Source organism: Opisthorchis viverrini (genome assembly GCF_000715545.1).
Source record: "Opisthorchis viverrini unplaced genomic scaffold opera_v5_602, whole genome shotgun sequence".
NCBI lineage: Eukaryota > Metazoa > Platyhelminthes > Trematoda > Opisthorchiida > Opisthorchiidae > Opisthorchis > Opisthorchis viverrini.
The window spans coordinates 133,127-147,752 of record NW_008752264.1 but is presented as its reverse complement, the minus strand read 5'-3'; the positions used below and the strand labels follow the sequence as shown (position 1 = coordinate 147,752).

At 44.1% G+C, this 14,626-nt stretch overlaps 2 protein-coding genes across 2 annotated transcripts in view; one reads left to right on the top strand and one right to left on the bottom strand.

Moving 5' to 3' along the window:
- Nucleotides 1–433: 433 nt before the first annotated feature.
- Nucleotides 434–14,626, top strand: part of T265_15557 (hypothetical protein) — a gene marked incomplete at both ends in the record, with an annotated part of 68,654 nt that continues 54,461 nt past the window's right edge. Inside the window, 7 exons of the mRNA XM_009178602.1 lie at nucleotides 434–623; nucleotides 8,537–8,621; nucleotides 8,666–8,771; nucleotides 8,819–8,933; nucleotides 11,211–11,427; nucleotides 12,019–12,067; nucleotides 13,854–13,886. Of these exons, the coding sequence (XP_009176866.1) occupies nucleotides 434–623; nucleotides 8,537–8,621; nucleotides 8,666–8,771; nucleotides 8,819–8,933; nucleotides 11,211–11,427; nucleotides 12,019–12,067; nucleotides 13,854–13,886 (795 nt within the window). The remainder of the gene's footprint in view (nucleotides 624–8,536; nucleotides 8,622–8,665; nucleotides 8,772–8,818; nucleotides 8,934–11,210; nucleotides 11,428–12,018; nucleotides 12,068–13,853; nucleotides 13,887–14,626) is intronic.
- The window catches only part of T265_15558 (hypothetical protein), a gene marked incomplete at both ends in the record, with an annotated part of 76,293 nt that continues 65,612 nt past the window's right edge, over nucleotides 3,946–14,626 (bottom strand). The window contains one exon of the mRNA XM_009178601.1: nucleotides 3,946–4,072. Coding sequence (XP_009176865.1) covers nucleotides 3,946–4,072 — 127 coding nt within the window. The remainder of the gene's footprint in view (nucleotides 4,073–14,626) is intronic.

Genomic DNA, 14,626 nt, shown 5'->3' with positions numbered 1-14,626 from the left:
GCGGCTTGTCTGTCAATTGAATTATAGTGATGTTCTTTATAGTTAGTGGGGCACCGTTTTAACTGTTGGCAAATGGCCAAACTTTACCCGGTTATTGCTGTCTGACACATTGGTAGCCTCTTTGTTGAAGGCAGTGACCTAAATTGGTCTTTATGGTGGAATACTCTGTGAAGAATGGGTGCTGCGATATTTGCCGTCTATTTCAGTAAGCAATACCGTTCCTACTGTGTCCATACTGTTCGACCTCATTCGTTGTGTACTGAGTGCAGAAATTACTTAAATTGCACGATCAAGACCAGATTAGTTAGTTTTCCCAATCCTTTACGTCACTTTCTCATTAATGATTTGGCTTTTTGCCATACCGATACTCAAATAAGTATTTACTTAACTTCGTTCCCCGATGTGGGTTCTTATTGAGGTTTCCAACTCAGAATCCCAACTTCCTTTTTTCATACAGATAAAAAACCATCTCAATGAACTTGCTACTCTCAAGCAGCAGTTCTCAACCCTATCATCCCAATCGATTGAGAAATTTGGGAAGATCATTTCCACTGCACAGGTGTACCAAACCAAAATGGACCCACTAAACAAGGATATAGAATACTTGCAGCGCCAGCAGAAAAGTGCGTGTTTTTGTCCCTAGCTATGACGCGTTTTTATAATCGTCGTTATGTTTTTGATCTACGACATTACTCGGTTCTTGTTCACGTTTGTACCGTTAAACTTTGGTCGAGAAGTCTGTGTGCCCTATGATTTTCAGTTTACTCCCTATGTGTTCCGGTCTGATGCCTTGTCAACCTTAGTCCACATGTCCGATGATGGGTGTCGACCAGCCAAGCAGTTTTCTTGCCGGTCCTGCTATCATCATTCAGTTTCCCTGAATCCCACCGATTTCTCGCATTGTTAGCGGTTGTTTGTTCATCCGGACTTAGCTGACCGGTCGGCAGTGCAGTACTTGATATAAGGGAAGCTACGTACAGAATTTCGCTGTTGCGTCCACATATGTGTGTGAAAGCAACTTAGAAAAGTGGCTTTAGATGTACAACAGAATGCTGTTATTTTTGCCAGGTCTAAGTTATAAATCCTAGTGAACGATTCGAATATTATGTGAGAGATCATCGTAGAAATTCCTCCTGGTGGTTTTTATCACAACAAACATTCCACTAACCCCACCGAAAAAATTCAATTCAAGAACAAGCACATTCAAGTTTCGGATGACCGATAAAATTGGTTAGTTGTGACTAGAAAATTCTTTGTATGAATCAGGCCGACAATTGTAGTAGAGTGGAACATACCACAGCCAACTTATGGAATCGCAACCAAACAATCTTTGCATGTCTTTATGGATCCGGTTTCGTGCAAATAAGTTGGTAAGTTTTCAAGCTGTCATCTTATTAACCTTGTTTATTCAATTTGTCTTCATGTCCAGTATTTAGGTGTTCTGCTTCGAAACCTGTTTATTTGGGAAAAGTCTGTCTTTTTTCTTGTGTAATTACTATTTAAGCTTTCGCGAAAAATGTGTCCACGTGTATCTTCATCTCCATAGCATAGCTTCCACATTACCAACCGGGGGCGCGAGTACATTCAGGTTACCAAAGAGCAGAATGGATTAATCGATATGCTATGAATGCAAATGGTATTAAGACGTGTGTTTATGACAGTGACCTACTGCCTACTTTTAGTGGGTAACACGATAAAATGCGGCAAACCGCTCATGCACACATAAAGCGGCAAGTTGAAGTGTAAATTCAGCTTTGGCGGTTGATGACACACTAATGTGCTGCTGGAAGCTTTTCATAGTGAACAAAGATGCTTCCACGCCATGGCTTCTCACAGGTGTACATTGTTGCGGAAGAGAACTTGGTAAACAGTAAAGGTAATTCAGATGAGTTCAAAAATAAATATTGATAATCTTCCAGCCGTAAAACCATTTTGGTACCTAGCTGCCATGCCACCTGAACGAAGCACGAGGGTTGAGGTACTGACAGGTTTTTCAACCTAGACAGGAATAGTCGGGACGCGGAGGTTGGGTTCGAATCGTGAACATGTCGGTCAGTAAACTAGCGCCTTAACGACTGAGCTATCTCAAGCTATTCAGATATGTTTCGTTTACACCGAATTCATAGGAAACAAGAAGAATGCAAATTGATGAAAATAACTGCTTTTTAGACCCTGTGAAATCGATGTATGTTACTTGGTTTACTGACCGATGAACGGTGAACCGGCAGGTGAGACTGGCTATCAAGTTAAAAAGGGGGAAACCGAATGTTTAGGTTTCTCCCTTCCTAATTTACTAACCTTATCATTCTGTCTGCCTACGCTCCAACCGGCTGTACCATTGTTACTCTCAGAGGCAGCTTTAAAAGCGTTCTTGGCGCTTAATTACATCCACAGAAAGCTGGGATATCGATGTGATTGCTGAGGATATGAACACACAAGCAAGTAGAGGTAGTGTCAGTGTGACATTCGATTAAGTTGACCGGTTCATTCTTCTAAACGCCTTTACACCTTGGCTTGCCGTGGAAATTTTTGGCACGTATGAGTTCATAAGAAGCTTTCCAGAAGTTTTCATACAGTAAACTACGTCAACGATATTCATTTCCACTTTTATAAATGACAAGACAAAGAACTGGACACGGTGGGTTCTCAAACCTGCAGCGTTCAGGTTGCGGTACTTGAGGATGTTGTCGTTATGGCATATTCAAACGACATTATTCCCATTTTTTAATGGAAGGGCGAGGCGCATTTGTAAGTGTCAATTCGTACCACTTATTGCATAAAGTGGCATACCTTTGGATTTCATGGGTTGCGCCCGTCAGTTCACAGTACGGGGTGTGCCGTTGTGTGGCTGAAAAACTTGGCCGTTGCGGGTGAATAATCTAGATGACTTAGGCCTTTGACTATCAGTAGTGGGCTGTCTAGTCCAGGCATCGACTTTATCGACAGTGTTGAGCGCCTTTTGCAACTTTCTCCCGACCACCACGTGTTTTTCAGAAGCAATTGGTTTAGACTCACTAGGCGTCCTGTGTTTCCGTACTACCGAACAACCATGGAGCCAAATCGGTCACATCGCCATCAACTACCATTGGCTAGGTTCGGCTCTGGGCTGTCAGTCATCCTCGAATACATGCTTCGTACGTTGCTCATCATCATCATCGTGGACAGTATGATGATGCTTCGGCTGCCAAGTCCGCCATTTTTTTTTACCGGCGTGGACGTAGGTGATCGGAGTCTACCACGAATAGATTGCCTGAGGTGATTATCCAACCTTTTGAGCGTGGTTCGGTGAACTTGGCTGAGCACGAGCGAATATTTCAGCCTCGGTGTAAGGTAGTTCCTAGTGGTCTTCATTCTTTGATACGGCTTCAACAGGGTACGCGTCGCCTCATCGAGCAGTCTAAGCAGATGCTGTTGGTATTTCCTTGAAAGCTCAGGGGCGGTGTCTGTCGAATCCAAAGGATTGACAAGTTTCTCGGCTAAGCCTAGGACTGTAATGTATCGAACTAGAGGTGATGGTGCACCTAACGCCTCGGCAGATCCGACAAGTGATAAACGCCAAACTGATTCTAGAAGCAATCACTGAAGAGTGACGAAGCGGGGCATGTAACAGTGACGTAGCTTCCAAACAACCGTTCCAACGTAGAAATGTAATCTGGAGTGAAGGCAGATGCAGTCGCCGGCTCCAGCAACCAGCAAACCGTTTATTAAAGCATTGAATAAGAATGCGTAACGCGGACTCGTTTTTTAGCGGTCCGGTGAAATTGGATTCGGAACTAGATTAATACGGACACGGCCCAAGTGCGGTGGATTACCCCCAGATAATACGAGTAATCTGAAATATTTAGCGAGAGCGGTGACACTGAACCTACGAAGCATCCTTGGCGTGAGCCTGTCTATACCTGGGGACGAATTGCCCAGTAAACGGATCGTACGGTCGACTTACCTGTAATTAGCTTGACAAGCTCCAGTCGGATGGTAGGTCGCTGTTTGACCGATGGTTTGGTCAGGGCCACCAGATGATGATTCGTCCAATTTTGCTTGCCAGTTAAGCACACGTAACCTAGTTTTGATGCTGACAGCCGATCGAACAGGAAAATGTTGCTCCAATCTCACGAACAGCGCGGTTTGTATCTCACAAGAAGAATATAAATTATCTGAGCACAATAGTGATCGTGAGTCTTGTTAGGACTAGCGGACACCGGAATTATTCACTCTGACGGGCTTATCTACTTATGTTGGGTAGAATGTGCTTGGCGCTGCCGTTGACTCAGTCCAATCTTCGTCGGAAAAAGGCAACTCAATCGGGTGATCACGATCGTATCAACACTTTCATGGAAGTGAACTCGACAGTGGGCTTTCAAGCCAGCTTTCGATTTGCAGCACTTGCCACAGTCCTCAAAAGTGAGCATTACGAGTCTCCTGTGTTGGGAATGGTGCGGAGGCGCCAGGTGATTCGTGTTGTACATTGTAGAAAGTAACCAACACATTGAAACCAAACAGTGTGGTTAGCTCTGTCTGGACTTGATGACCTCTTGGCTCATTCAGAATGACGTCAGGCTACCCAATCGACACCACGAGGAGGTGGTTCGGCGCGCCGACCACTACCACTTCTGCTACCACACTCTAAATGTTAGCACCCTTTACCTGTACACATTAGTTACAGCAGAACTCCTTGATTTACAATCCTACTGCCGGTATGGGCTGGTCATATTGACTCTGTTCTATTCTGCAGGCTTCCGCCAAAAGATTTTTCCTCTTGCCTTCATATAGAATGTTGCTTGTCCTACGTTCTCGGAGAAGTAGTCATACCTGCACTCCAAAAAAGAACATTTTCGACTCTCGCTATCCAGGTTGTCTCGTTCTGCAGAGTTTTGCATCATGCGTATAAAAATGTTGCCAAGTCTGCTCTATCACAATTTTCCTCCAAATTTGTCATTGATCCATTCGTGGAAGACGTTCCTCAAGGGACAAGAAATCTAATAATCGAAGCAGTTCCCAGAGAGAGAAATTAGTGGATTTGGATTGTACGATCGACATCCTTTTGTTATTCGACCGTTACCACTCCGCACAGTATACTCTATGGAGAATGTACATAGGGGTTCTTTGTTTCGGTAAACATTCTGCATCTTCCTTCTGAATTTTCAATCGCCCTGCGTCCACGTAAATTCGAGGTGAAGAGCTTGAAATTGTTGGTGGGTTTAGCGAGATACACTTATTTGCAAACCAGTTTGGTTTTGCGAGATACTCAACTGGAATCGAGCTGAATCTCTGGTTCATAATGTTTTTGTTGCTGGGTTTACCTGTCTTGGCAGCTGTATAAGGCGCGATCATACTGGAGTTAATGCATGCACTGACAACACCCGATTGGTTGACTTGTGTTAGTTGTGACGTGAGGCTGAAGGACGGTGTATACAACGCAACTGTAAGAGCATTCTTGCTCTATGGTTTTGAAACTTTGACCCTGCAATCTAAAGAACTTAGACATCACATCTTTCGTCACCGGTGCCTTCGTGGCATAGATGGTGTTAGTTGCCTGCAGCATGTAGGCAACGAAGAACTTGGTAACACAGCAGAATCACTGGAGCAACAAGTGAAACGTATCAGCCTAATGTGGTTGAGAGATGCACTTCGCGTGTCCAACTACGAATTACCGAAGGGAGCACGTTTTACATTCCAAACCCATGCTGACGGTGGATTCGAGGGTAACAGCTTATTACGTAGCTGCACAAAATAAAGGCGTCTACTGGCTAACTGGTTGCTAGTGGGTCAGCGCACCTTCCTGGCTGGATTCCACACGACTCTTCTTGCAAATGGTTCAAAATTCTATAGGATATCTGCTTAAATTACCCCAGTGATATTCATTCTGTCACTTTCTATACCAGTGAAAGGAGGAAAGCCCTTCGCTACGAAGTTACTTATTAGACCAAAGTCCGTCCGGATATAGACTACTCACATGCTTCGTCAGTAGTATAACGGCGTATCTAGTGTTTGTCCTTCGTTGTGTACCAGGCTCTTGTTGGATGAGGCCCGCATGGAACGTTCGGTCAATCCCATTGATGGTGTTTTACTCTGATATAGTGGTCACATGTGTTTATTTTGTTGCCGTTTTAAGGTATAGACACCTTGTTGTTGATCGTTTTCCTTAAGGACATAGAGACTCGTCGTAATAAGTCCCCATACTTCCCTTTCAACCATTTGTTTGAACTTTTCTCGTTTTATGACAGTTAACTACCAGTAGTTATATACTCGTTTCGGTCGTAACATGCTTGGACGGCAGATAATCTCCGATGTTCTCGCATGGGCTTTGAGGTCACCGATGATAATGATTATCATGGTGATGATGAGAGTAATGATGAGGGGGATTGTCGATTGACTGACGCTTAATACAATAGACGCCCACTAAAGAAGCACACCATGGCATGCTTATCCTACGTAAGGTAGTAGTAAAACTTCGAGATATGTCCGCAATGTTATTTGTCGCACTCTTTCACACTTGTCCTGACTTTGCACACTTCTCGACCAGTGTTGGTGTAAATTCGGCGTTCACAGAACTAATCATTTCTGGCACTGTGCCCATGAGCAGTTGTTTCTTTTTTCAGACAAGTCTGGAAAACAATAGGTAGATTTTTTAGACGTAATGGGTTGTTGAAAACTCCTGGACAGCCCACGACCGGTTTCACCCTTCTTGGGGCTCATCAGGTAGGTGCACTCCCCCGAGTTTCCATCAACTTTCTGTTCTACTTGAACCCAAATTGGACAGCTTTTGACGGAAATACTCATTTGCATATCAGTTTGGTTTTGACATGAGACTCACCCAGAACCCAGCTGAATCTCTCGTTTATGATGTTCTTAAGCAACCTAATGTGCTGCAATACGCCTCCTCGCGTTCAGTACGAGATATCGCGGTACATTGTGTCGACGTAATACACTACTCACCTGAGGCCGCCCAATGCAACACATTCACTCTCCCGTCGTAACCAAAGTGGTGTGCAACAGTGCTCGTCCTTACTGACTGGTCTGTCCGACAATTTATCCAGACAAGTGTAATTGGTGAATGATTTCACTTTTTGTATCATGGAAAGCGGCTGTTTGGAATTGCATCTGTCTTCCCCCAGTTTTGGCTAATATTTATATGGAGAATTTTGAACAAATGACCTTGGCCGGATATCATCCTCTACCGGGGATTTTTTGGCGTTATGTTGATGATACCTTTGTTGTAATCAAATGGGATGAGGTCAACAACTTCCACAACTGCCTCAGTAGTTGGAATCCTCATATCAAATTTAGTGTAGAGATGAAGTCCAGCTTGAGCATATTACATTTCCTGAACTGCGTGACACATAAGAGTGGTGGAAAATTAAAATCCCCTATTTACCAAAAACCAACAGACACGGGGACTGTTGTAAACTACTCATCAGCACACCCAAATTTCGTGAGCGCCAGTTTTATATAATCAATGTTCAGTCGATTCAGAGCACTGTATACAAAAGAGATCGAGCGGACAGCAGCCAAAATCGAGATTACGGATTTCAAGAAATAAGATGACCAGTGAGTTTGGTTAGGCGGTAATTAAGGAGGATATTGGCTCCGGTATCAGGACCTAGCAAGGAATGGAGTAGGGAGGGAGCTAGAAATCCCAACTTGACCAAAGTTCACAGTATCCCTCTCCCTTACACAACTATCGTAGCATAGCTCATCTACACAGACGGACAAAGTGTAAACGATGTTCACTTGAGGCGAACCCGAAGAACTAGACCCTAAGCTGGACCCAAATCCATGTAGATTCCTTATCGGTCTTAACACTTGCTTACCCTCAGCAGAACCCTAAGCCGATTCAACCTGACTCAGCCGATCGATCCTCCTTCCGTCCTAAATCTCGACCAACTTCATAACCGAGTCACTTGGCCCGTCGAAGCTTTTGTATCAAAAGCGAACTGTTGCCCAACAGTAAATCTACCGGTTGTTTCCCAATCGTTTCCGATAACGGCGACTCCTCAATCAGTTCTAATCGTTTCCGAAGTTATTTCTGTTGTTCATTTTAGTCGGAAACATACTTCATTAAATTGTAAACAAAACTTCCTTAATAGGGACCGCACAAATCGCAGTTCGTCCGGGTGGACGATGGCCCGGCGAAACACTGATCGTTCACCAAACCGAGGTTTTGCAGTGGTGACTTCAACCAGTACGTGAAGATATGGAGTGAAGTTTCTCTAACCGGCACTCAATGAATTAGTTTGATAATCAAGCGCAAATCCATCAGATTCTAAGGCAACATCTGATTAGTTTCTCTGATTCGAAAGCTTAGATTTAACACCAAATTTATCATAATAGCTGTGCGGTCCATTCGTTTGGCATTCTCCATGGCTTCATGGCAATCAGACCCCAGTACCTAGTATTAGTTTGCTACTCTCTTTTGTTTTAGAAGACCTGCAGCTTCTTTACTCGAAAATTATACGATGAGATGTATTTAGATTTAGTCAACACTTACGGCTAAATCGTCCACCTAGGTGACTTGCAGCTGTGCCACTCTTTTCAGATATCAAAGACTGTTACGAAAAGTTAAATCAAATCAAGACGTTCCGAAAAACTTCGCGGGAAGTGGAAGGTATCGTGCAACAGGGGTATGAATTTTCTCGGATTTTGTTGATAACACTGTCCGTTTCAGTCCTTCTCAGTCGCTTTCATCTTATCTCGAAGTAATGGATCGTTTGCAAGAAGCTTATGAATTTTTCAAACAGAATACACTTGGAGATGGGGAGTTGACGCGTCTGGTTTGTTAATTTGTTATAATGTAACACGCGGCTTATTCAATTCTTAGCAATCGCTCTTTGCCTTGGGTTTGAAGAAGCTGAGCACCGAGTTTGGAGCTGTATTAAAGCAGACTTTTTATCCAATTGAAGTTGAGCGTTTGTTGGCAATAGTGGAACGAAGTTGTAAGTTTTCTGTCGGTTTCCGGTGATTTCTGTTCTCTGCGTCATTTACCCATTTCCACAATTTGGTAATTTTCACAAAAGAATGGGTTCTCGCTTTTTTCGACGACCGACGCTTCAGTTTATTGCGTGTAACAGAAAGGTCTACATACACACGCAGTACATAGTCAAGAGGCGTGTAGTTGCCACGTAAACCTGAATCTTTATGTACGGTCTATCGCTGGAATGCACGTGAAGAGACTGCTTGCAACTTCCGGGGAGCTTCTGGCATCAAACAGGATTGGTTGACGCCACAGTACACTTCACGATTGAGCCTAAACAGGCCGCACGCTAAAAAGGGTCTTGGGCGGGAATCAGTTACGGAGTTTTGTGAAATTTCTTGTCTATGATCTGCGCCCTTATAGCCCAGGGAAGTCACCATCTGGCTTTGTGGTTTTTGCATCCACTAAGTGTATCCTCGTTTCCTGTGGTAAGTTTTTTTTCAAACAAATTCCCAACCGTTATCTTTCTTCCACTCCTTACTGAGGCGTTCTTTTCTCATTGCTTTGTGCTCTATTACTGTGGATGGTGATGCGGCTCCTCGGTATTGTTGGATGGGGACATTTCTCTTTTCCACATTGATGCCCCTGAGGTCTAGTCATGAATGAAGATGACCCTCGTAAATAAAAGACCTCTTATCGACTGTGGTTGTGGGCGAAAAAGTCGGACGTTTTACTCTGAAGGAATGTGACTGCCTAGTGGAATTTTATCTTGTTGATGTCGTTCCTTCCAAACGCTGCTTAAGGACCGTTTATTTGCCTTTTCCGAGGCTACTTGTACGTTCAGCCATATTGGTAACCCAATCGCGTTACGCTGGTAGCGTTTATTTTTTGTGAAAATAATTCGGAGTCCAATGGAGCAGCTAGGGTTATCCCACCAAGATCGCCTGATTATTGTTTTTTTATATTTTTCATCGTCATCATCAGGCGTTAGCAATGTAGTTGGTGGCTATGTTGTCGCTAGCATGAGAGTCTTCAAATTGTGTCAGTTCCGTCTGCTGGCTGGATGCGTTGAAGTCTGCCAACGCAGAGGTCACTTGGTGCTGACACATCAACCAGGTTTTTGAATCCTTCAGATTTTTTATATCAGAATCTGTGTGCGGTGTTTGAACTGTACAGTTTGATTCACTAAGCTTCGTTTAGACGTGCTGATGATCTGTTTTGCAGTCGGCTCCCCGTGTCGTTGTGTTTCACTGCTGTCGATTGGTTTCACTGAAAAAGTTAGCTAACATGGGTGGGAAGCAACCGCTTTGTACGTATTTCCATGTAGCAGTATATTCTTCCTTGAGCCCGAATCTAGTGTCATTGATGTACAGCGCACCATCTTAGCAGGTGATTGCTGTTAGCTTTTTCATTTCCGGTACCCCGTCTTCCTCGAACAACGACTATTCCCGACCGGCATTCGCATTAAAGCTCCCGAGCAATGGTAACCTTTCATTTGCCCAAGAAGCTTATTAACTCCGGCGTCAAGTTTCTTTTCCGTCTCCCGAAGTGCACCGATGAGAGCCACATGGCTTTGACAGGCTAGTTCTGAGCACAGTGAAGGAAACCCGGCAGATGGTTGCATGGAGTACCCGGGAGTGGACAGAGCTGACAGCCTCCGGATGCTTCCGAGGGTATACGGTGGGGGTTGACTGCGAGTAAGCTGCTTGTAGGGAATAAACAGCGGCGGTGCTGTCAGGGCACAGTGGGCTCTGGACCGGTCAGCTGGTTCCTTCTAAAAGACCACATCTGCCCAACAGTGTCAAGACCAGCGCGACTGGTGTTCATGTGAATTCTCTGACTACGGGGAAATAAACCTAGGGTGACATGACAGTTAGGCACCGAAAGGGTGCTACGGCTGAACGATTTTTTCCCCTAGTGAAACAGTCCTTCTAGTTAAGTTTATGCAACAAGCTTGCACTGATCACAAGGCTGTACATGTCTATACACACAAAATGTGATTACGGTCTCATTAATATGTTTCGATAACAGCTACGTTCGGTAACAGCGCACACATACGGACCATCCCAGTTTGTTTGCGCATTCAAGCATCACGATTCGCAGACCGTCGCAGTACGAGAATATCCACAAAATGGTCAACACCTTTCTATTGTTTCTCACCCCTGCAAGCAGAGTGGTATCGTTCATTTGAGAAACGCGCTTAATCAGCGTCTGTATGCATAAAGAACTTTTTTTCACATTCGGTTCGATTATTTGCCAGAGACCCTGTATCGGTTATTTGTGCTTCTTATGTTTTCAGTGTCTGAAAATCCGGAAATGCATCCTAGTAAAAATTTGGCGCCGCTAGAAGAAGCCTCAGATCCGCTGCTAAATACTCTACAGTTCATGATTCATTGGATGAAAAACAGTCAAACTCTTAGCATCTCTGGTGGCATGCATGGCGCAGAAGGAGCGCGAGCATGTCTTCTGCGTTACCATGAGTTTCGTCGGGAAGTTGTTCGCTCTGCTTTAAACAAGTAAGAATTGAGTTACTAAAACTCAACCGGTGTCTTTTTGTCCATATCCTCTCGCACGCTTTCGAATGAACTTAACAGCTTATCGTGAGCATCGGCAGGCGCACCTCCATCGTAACTCATCGGTTACACTAAATTATTCTGTCAACCATCAGTCTTCGTTCTATAATATTTGATCGCGATAGTCATATACTGCTTGGCGGGTTTTTGTGACGCAGACTCGTTGACGTACTTATCCTCGGATTTGGCACTCGTAACCTAGCTCTGAAGCGATTCATCGTTGTTGAGCACTGATGTCATACTGTCCATGATGATGCTGTAGCACCCTTTCGGTGCCTAACTGGCCGTCGGCCTCGCCCCTCTCGACCTGGCTCTGAAAGACATCTTCAGTCAAGAATTGTGCATTCTCTTGGTGTACTCGTAATCTTGTAACAACTTCAGCCACACCGATTCCGTTGGTCTTTGTTATATGTCTCGACACATAGCTCCGCACTACCGGCTGGTACGTCTAATCAGGAAGCCAGGTTCATCGGAAATGAATTTTGTGGGAAAACTCGTCTGTGACATAGTACCTTTCCGACTTTTCTTTCGCAGGTTACGCATCCTGTTAAGAGAACGTGATATGCAGAGTCAATCGGCGGCTGTGAGTTGTTCGATTCACTTTGTTCCCTGTCCTCGTGTGCCTTCGTATACACACGGTCACCGTTGTACCTATTCCTGTGCTTTGCAAAATGTTTTATATTGCATCCCACTCTATGTCGACTTGCACTATCCCTCAAATGAGCGTCTTGTTGTCGGCTTTCTTGTACGTCACCTTATTCCTTCCTGTATCATGCCCCGCACCGTTTGATCATCAGCTGTACAGTTTTTGACTGGTTCTAGTGCATCATTTCTTCTCCAGAGGAAAATTTTATCAATGGAAAGGTTATCCTTTGTCCCAGTTTTTATAAGGTCTGGCCCAACCTTGAGGGAACCCTTTAACCGGTCTCTCGTGGGCTTTCCGAAGACGACTCACTATTAGTGCACACTGTCAAGTGCTGAAGTGATGATACATATAGTGTCAGGTTTTTACTGCCTCCAGCTCTCATGGTCAAACTCATTGATGTGAGCGCCAACTTCCAGTCAAAGACCCCCCTCGATTACATGGTTGGTGAGGGGGAATTTCTGTGGCAGCCATGAAAGCCGACGGTTGTAAACGGAGACCACTGTTTTTCTGATTAGACCGAAGGCTGGCCATTACTAGTTGATCATATCAGTGTGCCCAGTGATTAGTTCATCACTGCTTCAGCTAATCGATCAGCCCTTCGCATCCGTTGTGGTTGCAAGCGTTTAGTTGTTATTTGTGACAGTTGTAAACCGTCCCTGCGCAGTACACCAGGGCCCCTTTCACAATACCCCCAAAGTTGGCAATGAGACACGGGTGCGTTGTCGTTATGGTGTAGTAATCTTTTGTGCCAAGCAGCACAAGCAGTTCACGATTACTGTGTATTCAAAACCTAAGTGATCGTCGGCACTTCTTGTGCATGTTTCATACATACATCAGTATATTATGTTCGTTTTGAGGGCTTGGCGGCATTTGGAAAGTTGCAATGCAACAAGGCCAGAGCCTTTATCTGCTTCTAGTTGGTGCCCGCAATTACTACATTGCTCCAACTTGTGTACACCACTTTTTCTCACTAGGACTTCTGACTCCACAACATACCAAGTCCTCTAACGGTAGATTGGACCTACGCTATTCCAATCTTATACGGATCTGTCATTATAATCTTACCCTTGTGCATTTTAACACATTTGAAACTCTTGTGTATGGAGTGCGTGTTCTACATCTTGAATCCTAGGATATGCCAGCATTTAAATTCGCTTTGTAACGCCAAGTACGAGAAAAGCGATGAACATCAAGCACTCTTTGTTGGTTTGTTGCACAGAGAGACGTACCATACGACGCTCGACTGCGCATCGCTTAGTCACTCATGTTTTGTCCAACTTTACCCGGAAGCCACTTAGGATTCTACCACATCACTTGGGTCATAGCGTTAGTGTGGTACTCTTGACCGTGATGTGTCTCACATGGATTTCCTGCTTTAGTTTCGACCGGTGACAGAGATTTACAATACCTCGTTCTATGTATTTTAACTGGGAGTTCAGAATCCGGTATCCGATCTGATTTGTTCACCCCTCGAGATTTTCAGTAGAATGTGCATTGAACACCGAAATTTCACCTTTACTGCGTAGCTGATTGTTACTTGGTGGGAATGAGTACACATGTTCTTACCCCTTCGGTCGAGGCCGCCGTTAGAAGACTGTCTCCATTTGGTAATTTCCATACTTTTTTTAATCAAAATTTGTGCGATTTGATACCGAGTGGTTTGCCACGGTATTCAAACCCGCTTGACTAATTCTTCACTTACAATAAACTCATGTCGTTACAGCATAGTGGTCGAAGGTCCCGGGTAGTTTATGACGTAAGAGGAAAACGTCGTTGGTTATACAAATGTCCAGCTTTCCATGATTCATTTAAGCTGCTTTCCGTCCGGATCATGTGGTGAATTTCCGTCTCACCGCTTGGAACCCATCTTACTGTCCAATACATGAGACTTACAGCACATTTGGTGTTGCTATCTTTTTCTGCTCTTGTGTCTCTGCTCTGTGTTTCGTGTTTTCCCACTTTCATATCTAGATGGCCGACTTGCTGTAGCTGTTTGTCTTAGTGTTTTTGTGATTGCTAACCTGATCTGTTGGTAGTTGTCATTAATTATTTTATAGGGACCCACTAGATTTATTTTCATATGGCCTTGCGTAATCATTCTAACTGTCATAGCTTGTGTTTCGCATCGTACAACTTTGAGGAGTCTTTGGGTAACATGGAGGCATGATATTATGAAAACAGGGATAGTTTTTTTGTAAGGTTGGTGAAAATACTTCAACTGTCCACTGTCATGTGTGCTCATCACTTTGGCGCAGCAGATAAATTCTGTTCAATTCTTTCCATTTGAACATAAATTAAAGGTACTTGCAGTTAGCTAGTCTTTTGCAGATTGAATGTTTAACATGAGAATCAAGCAAATCTCCCGCAGACGGGCCAGCATCTAAGCTGTCACAGTACTATTTCCTGATACAATATTAGCTTGATGAAAAGCATCGAAGTCACAGCAATTTCATTTCCTTGCGTTTCACCTTGACACTGTCTTGATTCACAAATGGG